Genomic DNA, 7,709 nt, shown 5'->3' on the forward strand with positions numbered 1-7,709 from the left:
GCACTGATATTTGTGGCAATCAGAACACTGCAGATAATTAATCTGCACCATGGCTGCTGTTTCCCTGCACCTTCCTACTGAAGTTATTCTCTTCAGCACTGAATCCTACCCAGCTTGTCACCTTGGCTGGGCTCCTGCTACTGTCACTCTGGTCTCTGCAAAAGATGAGTGGGAAGAAAAATCTTGGAGCTGTGAGTCAATTCCCTCTTGTAACCTGAAGAAGGCAATTAATTACCAGTAGGGCAAGAGCTAGAGGGCACTGCAGTCAGGCACTATCCATAGAAAAGACATTTCCTTGAGACTGTTTAGGGAGGAGTCTGCCACAGCTCAGGTGTTAGAGGACAGCTTGTGCTGGAAAAAGAGAATTAAAAGTAGGGAAACAGCTGGTCTCCACGACAACCATGTATGTGTATGAAGCACAGAGGGCAACAGTCATCAGGAATGGATGAAAAGCAACATGGGGGCTGAAGGAGAAGAGAGCACTTGAGGAACGAGGGAGATACTTTGCTGAACTGAAACACTTCTGCTTTAACAGACTGTTTTGATTTCATACAATTGTCACTGATTCTCTCTGTAACTCTTGTTTAAAAAAAAAAAAAAAAAAAGTTTTTAAGCTAACTAAATATGTATTTCCTTGTTTTGCAATGAAAATACCCTCAGTTATTATGAGCAAGCGTCTCCTTTTACTCTGTCCATGGACCTGCCTGATGCTGAGGCCTGGTTCAAATGTTTGTACCTGGTGAACCTGAGCAAAAAAATCAAAATGCACAACTGTTGCTTCCTTACAATTCTGAATGAATTAACTTTTCTGTTGTATCCGTTGGATACCCACTGTGTATTAAACCTAGTGCTCAAGAGTGTCTCCTTCCTTTGTTCTATGAATGTGGATTATTTAGGTACATTACTGGTCCATTGGCTGTCGTATATTTAATTAAAAATGAAAGGAACTGCCACGTATTGATGATGCCATTCAGTGCCTTTGCCTTTCATCACTGCAAAAGATAGAATACTTGTCAACAGACAAAAGCCATGGAGAACAAGAGCATTGTTAGGAAGTTTTGTGAGAGGAGAAAAAGAGCAGGACAATATTTAAGTGTCCAGATTGCTCTGAACTCTGTAATGTATCTGCAGCTCACACTGCACAGCCTGAGCGTTGTAAGGGGCAGGATCTGAGCATTAAAGAAAAGCCAATCTGCTTTAAGGTCAGCCTGACTTTCTTCTTAAGACCTGGTCCTGGAAGGGCTCAGTTAATTCAGTGGTCACTGTGGAGTCTGTAAATGAGCAAGGTGAACAGCATGGGAGGAGTTTTTGCATGAAACTGCACTGTCCCTGAAAACATTCCATGTTATAAGAGCATAGACAGATACCTTAGCCTTCCAGAAGTGTGGGATTCCAAGTTGGAATGCCACAGAAACCAAGATTCTCTACTCAGAAACTTACTAGTAGAAACTTTCTACTGAGCCTAATTTCAACTAATTTCTACTGAGACTGAAACCCTTGAGACAAGAGATAAGCTCTGTCCTCTGCAAGACAGGTTTCAAAGCTGAAAAAGAAGACAAAAATAGTAACGTACACCAAATTATTTTAATCACAAAGTGAGTGAGAATGCATTCCTTAGGACAGATTATTCTAGAATATCAAAATGTTTCTACTTTAAAATGGATAATATTATTACTGCTCAAATTACTTTCATTAAGTTTTAAAATTCATACCTCCCTGTGAAGAAGGAAAGACACTACTCACCTTTTTCTGAGCACCAGTATACAGCCTAAGGGACGAGAGCCATAAGCTTTGCATTTACCTAGAATTAAAAAAAAAAAAATTGTTTGAATGATTGCTGGAAAGGTAGTCCACAATTTTATTAACATTTCAACCTAGCTGTCTCAAGTAAACCATTTAAGTGGCCCACACAACCAGGTGCTTTCCTGGCATCTGCAGGTGGCCACTGACTCATGTGAAGAGACTAACATAATCAATTTGTGGGTAAACAATACCAAGGAATCCATTATTTGTCAGGTGCTGGAGGGTAAATTTATAAAGAATATGATATTTCTTTCCAAATATGTATTGGGAAAGAGGGTAACAAAAGCATCAAGGTATATCTATGTTAAAACTGAAAAGGAGTTTAAAGAGAAAGCACTGATTTTTGAACTTTTACAGATCTGTGATGACATTTATCTCCCTTAAACACCCAAAGTGTAAATATATATGTGCTATAGTCACCTCCGTGTTTCTTTATTATTAGCAAGAGACAAAAACGCATCTCAGGTGCAATTCAATTACTTTTAGGTGTCTGTTCCAGCCGAGAAGAGTCTATACACACCTGCTGCCCTCAGCAGAGTTCAGTGACCTCACCCAGCCAGGAGCCTCTTGACTGCAGACATCTCGCCCAGATCAAATCCCTGCTCGAGTTATGTCAGACATTCTGCAGGCTCTGTTCGGTTAATGGGGCCGTGTAGCTGCTTCCAGCCTCTCTGCGCTTCTTCCGACACGTGGAATGCCCAGGCTGGCCAGAGCAGGGTTAACGCGGCGCAGCACCGCGGGAACCTCGAGGAGCCTTTGAACGGCACCTGCAGCCCGACCCATCGCTGCCGGCCCCTTCCACAGCCGTAACAGCAAACGGCAGCTGTAACAGCAAACGGCAGCTGTAACAGCAAACGGCAGCTGTAACAGAGGTTCTGCACCGTCCGCACAGCCCTGCGCTCCAGAGCCAGCGGTGAGGGCGGCAGCACAGGGCTCAGGGAAAACATTCCTCGAGGAACGGCCCCGCAAGGCACAACAACGCTGGGGCGGTGCGGGGGATGAAAGGAGCCCGGTGTAACCCCGGCTCACGGTGGGCGCCGAGCCCGCGACAGCAGAGCCCTGCCCCGAGCTGGGGAGTGGAAGGAGCCCAAAGCCCAGCGGAGCCTCCCCCGCAGGGCTGGGCCGCCCTGGCCCCGCCTCGGGGCGCTGCCCGTGTCCCGCCCTGCGGCCTTGCGGGCCGGCGGAGGCCCGGAGCCGCTGCGGCCGGTGGGCCATGGGCCCGGGCGGGCGCTGGGTGCGGGCGGCACACACGGCCCTCAGCGCGGCCCTGGCGCTCGGGCTCCTCCGGCACCGCACGGGTGAGGCGGCGCCCGGCCGGGCCGCGGGGAGGGGGTGCCGGGGCCGGGCCGGGCCCGCTCCGCCCCCAGGGGCCGGCGGAGGGAGGACGGGGACCGTGGCCGGGCCGTGCGGCCCCTGCGGGACGCGGGCTGTGATCGCCCGGCCGCGGCCCGGGGGTGCCCTGAGGGAACGGGGGGCTTGGGGAGCCCCTTCTCAGCCCCTCCTCTCTCCCCGTTTCCTCTTTGCTGAGGTCACAGAGAAAAATCCCGGACGCTTCACAAGGAGCTGCTGCTCTGTTTTTTCTGGGTACCTTTCAGATCTGCAAAAGCAAGAGGAGCGCGGGGAGCTGCTTCAGCCGCTGATCTTCGTTTTGCTGGTGTTATGCTCGATCCTGCTGTACTTCAAGGTGTCTCTCATGGATCCGGGTTTTGTTAAGCCTGAAGAGGAAGTGAAGGTAAATCCCTTCATGAATAGAACAAAGTGGAGTAGCTGTGAAGTCTACAAGCTTTTCTACTTTTTCCACTCTGGTAGATAAAAACAATCTGAAACAGTTTCTGTCGTGCTGGCATGAACGACATGCACAGACAATTGGAGATGAGGACAAAAAGTCTCACTCTGGTATTCTGTGACACAGGTAGGGTTTACAGGCTTTAAAAGTGCCTTTCACACCACACTGCCTTGGTACATAACTGTGCCATTTGAGCCCAAGTCCTCTCCTACAGCAGAGGCTGCAATGCCCTCTGGAACGTATATATGACCTATTTTACAATAACCACTGCTAAGTGGTACAAGTGCAAAAAAAAGCCCCGAACTGAAAGGAGCTTTGGCAGACAGTGCTCTCTGCAGCTATATTTATTGAACTTTTTATGGATTTCTTGCCCTCTCAGAGGACACGTCCACAAACAAGTTACAGTGAAACAAATAAAGATGCAAAGTTTCAGTAACTGCTAGTCTGCTCAAGGTTCATTGCCTTATAGACTTATACTAGGATAAAAGCATTATCAGTCTTAGTCATCCATCATTAATGTCAGTGTTGGCTATGTATGACTAATTAGCACTGCTTATACTGAAAAGAGATTGTTATTGTATTTCAAAGTGAAGTCTAACCTTGTTTTTGTCCCAGAGTGTATCTTGTCCACAGTTATTTCTGCCTCTGTGCAAACATTCTTTGGAGGGTTACAGTAACCTGTTCTCTCTCACTGTACTATAACTGTCTGCAGCTTCTGTGGGAATTACAAGGAATTACTTTGCTCCTAATGGTAGAGGCAACAAGCACTGTATAACAGTTAAGCAAAAGGCTGCAGCAGGACAGCTCAGTCATGCCTAGACAGCAGTACAAGAACCTTCTTCAGTCCCTCCCTTTCTCTTTTTGGTAGGAAGGTGAAGATAAAGGACAAGGTGTGATCCCTCAGATTCCAGGTGATGTTAAGCTGCGGCGCTGTGGTTACTGCCTGGTGAAGGTGGGCATCATGACATGCTGGAAAAGGAAGAGATGAGAGATTTAAAAGCTTGTATTGTTCTTCAGCATCTGTTGGTGGTCTGTAATTGCTGCTCAGAGGAGGCTGGGCAGACTGTTAGCTACACAAGTAGTAGTGATGGACACTGGCACACAGGCCAGTTTTCCAAGGCTGAAACAAGTCCCTGTTGGTTTATAGAAAAAATAATCTTATTTTTTTGCCATGAGAAAATTGTATTCCACATTCTTACAGCCATGTCAGCCAGCCCTGCAGTCCTGTTAAAAAGGTTATTTTTAAAATACCTTGATACTCAGAAAGGCAGCTGAGTGTGATATGTGGGAACTGCTCATTGTTGTGAACTTGTTCAGAGGCCTTAATAAAACATTGGCCTGAATGGTAAAAGATAGCGTGAAGGAGAAATTACAGCAAAGAAATTAGCTCTTAAAACAGTTTGCCTAAAGCCTAGAAAGGCTTGTTTTCAGAGTGATCCTTATCAGTTTAATGAAATTAAGCATTACCCCAGCTCCCATAAATTCCTGAAGAGTATCAACCAGGAGGAATGAGCTTATTGTAAGAGGAAAAATGGCAAAGCATTTTTACATTGCAGGGGACAAATCCTAGGAAGCACTACTTTTGTCAGCCAAGTCTTTCACCTTCTCTGTGTCTGGTAATTGAGCTGCTTTCTGTGCAAGTGTCTTATACTCACATGGAGGCATGTGCATTCCCAAAAAGCACTGCATCCCTGCCCACTCTATTTGATAGTAGTGGTCCTAGTTTTTTGCTTCCACACCCTGGTTTATGCTTTCCTGACCATACTGATTGGCTTTGTCTCCCTCCTTGGCATGCTGGACTTCCTATCATAAGTAGATAACAATGAAAATGTGTAGACAGGAGGAGTGAGGGAGAATCACTTGATTTAAGTATCACCTATTTGGGACTTGACCAGGAGAATCACAATGCCTTTGATTTACCTTCGCAACCTTGATGTGCTGTCATCTCACAAGTTTTAGGGACAGTATTGTGGAGAAAGACAGATTTACATGATGTTCTCTTCTACCAAACAGGGCTGGGACTGCCATGAACTGTAGCCAGTGGGTTTTTTCCCTTTTTCTGGTTGTGTTTTGCAGCAACCCATGCGAGCCAGGCACTGCCAGCAGTGCCAGCACTGCGTGCGGCGCTACGACCATCACTGCCCCTGGCTTGAGAACTGTGTAGGAGAGAGGAATCACCCCCTCTTCATAGTCTACTTGAGTGTGCAGCTTGTGGTTCTGCTGTGGGGAGTCCATGTTGCTTGGTAAGGCTGGGAGATGGCATTTGGACCTCTGAGACTGCTGAAAGCTGTAGTGCTCCTCAGGTTGGCATAGAAGGTAGCAGTGGCTGGATTAGCTTTGGATCTTCACCCTCTTTTGCATCCTGGAGCAGAATCTGATAATTTAGGTTTCATTGTTAATTTTGCTTCAGTCACTGTAACACAGTCTTTCTTTACACATTCAAGTGCTGGAAACTCCAACAGAGTTCCACCTGTTCAGGAGAGGAGTTAACCCAGAGTGATTGTGTTTCACAGCTGTAAGGGGAAACAGCATCTTCTAAACTTATCCTTATGATGCAGTCTCTTCATAGTATATTAACTCTCTGTAGTCGAGGATTATCAGCATTAGATATGAATCAAACTTAAATGTGTCATCAGGTTTGCTTAATTTATGAAACTAGTTCTGCTTCTTTAACTGCAGATTTATTTCTGTTAAATTGAAAGGTCAGGCCTCTACTTTGAACAATCGTGGGAGTGGCTGCAACACAACATTTTCCTCCTTGTCTCCTTCCTCCTGATACTGATATTCACCATTGTGGTCCTGCTGCTGCTTGTTTCCCACCTGTACCTGATCTCATGCAACACCACGACCTGGGAGTTCATGTCACACCACCGCATCTCCTACCTGCAGCACTCCGAGCTGGAGAACCCCTTTGACCAAGGGATAATCCTCAATCTCTGGAGATTCTTCTGTTCACGCCACCTCACTGCATGGGAGAGCATCTATTTTCACAAGAACAGTGAGCCTGTCTAGAACCAGTGTGCCAACACACCTGGCAGGATGCTGGGTAAAGCTTTGCTAATGCAAGGGCTCCTGTTTCCTTGCACTGAACTTTAATGCATCAGGGACTATGCAACCTGCTTCAGAACCTTTCAATTGCAAATTCCATTTCAGGATAAGGTTATTTTTTATATATAAATAACACTATAAAGGCAAGAATCCATTTCTGGGAAGAGCAAGAATCCAGTTCTGGGGAGGGCAAAACCAGCAGAGCTGATTTCCAGACTGAGCAAAGTATTACTCTAAATTTATTTCCTTTTATTAAGTGCATCCACATCTCTCCAGAAGAAGTGCAAGATTAGTGTTACTATTCGTGTTTACTTCTCCAAGGTCTCCCTCCCTTTTGCTGCTAGGAAACAGCAGCAATTACAGATAAAACCAGCCAGGATCAGTGCAATTCCTGTGGCTTTTTTTCAGCCAAGTTCTGACTGTGAGAACTGCAGTGCCTTTTGGCAGTAGCATCAGGCATGTAAGAGAAATATTTGAGTAAATATTTAGACAGTCAAAAGCAAATTTTATTTTGTCCACATGATTCACCTTAATGCTTCCCACAAGGACTTAAGGCTTAATACTGTTAATGTGCATGAGAAAGAGCTGTAAGACATCCAATTAATCTTAGGAGATAATTAATCTGTACTTTGTGATGCCCAGAGCAGCTTCCTCGTGGCTTTTTAAGTTGATGATGATGCTGCTAACAATTCACTTTGAATCAAGTCAGTGAAGAATGATACCATCACTTTTCTTTGGACAAAAGAGTAATCCTTCACTACTGAGTTATTTCTGCAGGTAATGCCATGCTCAGGTCTTTGCTGTAGCTTGGGAGAGAAGCAGGAGCAGAGGTGGGCACCTCGTGCCTAACTCAAGTAACACTGTTGGTAAAACTACTACTACCTCAACTCATTAATGACATGTTAATAAAATACAATTTCAATGCAAGAGGAAAGCTGCCAGGTCCTGGTTGATCAACAGAGATGAGAGATGCTGACAGCTTTCAGGACAGCAGCAAGAGGATCTGTTTTGCATTGAAGAACAAGGTCATACTTCAGATTTCCATGGGGAACTAAAAGGAAGTTTGGGATGA

The 7,709-nt window shown here is 45.6% G+C and overlaps 2 protein-coding genes across 2 annotated transcripts in view; both read left to right on the forward strand.

The window, feature by feature from the left end:
* DOLK (dolichol kinase) overlaps nucleotides 1–7,709 on the forward strand; it is a 113,388-nt gene that overhangs the window by 84,948 nt on the left and 20,731 nt on the right. The window lies entirely within an intron of this gene.
* Nucleotides 2,974–7,022, forward strand: ZDHHC12 (zDHHC palmitoyltransferase 12). The gene is made up of 5 exons (XM_079324014.1): nucleotides 2,974–3,101; nucleotides 3,399–3,535; nucleotides 4,458–4,541; nucleotides 5,666–5,832; nucleotides 6,292–7,022. Exons 1-5 carry the CDS (start codon nucleotides 3,017–3,019, stop codon nucleotides 6,599–6,601), a joined length of 783 nt encoding a protein of 260 aa, XP_079180140.1. The 5' UTR covers nucleotides 2,974–3,016; the 3' UTR covers nucleotides 6,602–7,022.

Source organism: Erithacus rubecula, assembly GCF_903797595.1.
Source record: "Erithacus rubecula genome assembly, chromosome: 21".
Taxonomy (NCBI): Eukaryota; Metazoa; Chordata; class Aves; order Passeriformes; family Muscicapidae; genus Erithacus; species Erithacus rubecula.

Excerpts from the sequence above, each read along its gene's own strand:
- ZDHHC12 (XM_079324014.1), top strand. The coding sequence starts at position 3,017 with ATGGGCCCGGGCGGGCGCTGGGTGCGGGCGGCACACACGGCCCTCAGC. Across the intron at positions 3,536-4,457 it reads AGCCTGAAGAGGAAGTGAAG|GAAGGTGAAGATAAAGGACA; the intron begins GTAAATCCCTTC and ends TCTTTTTGGTAG. Across the intron at positions 4,542-5,665 it reads GTGGTTACTGCCTGGTGAAG|CAACCCATGCGAGCCAGGCA; the intron begins GTGGGCATCATG and ends TGTGTTTTGCAG.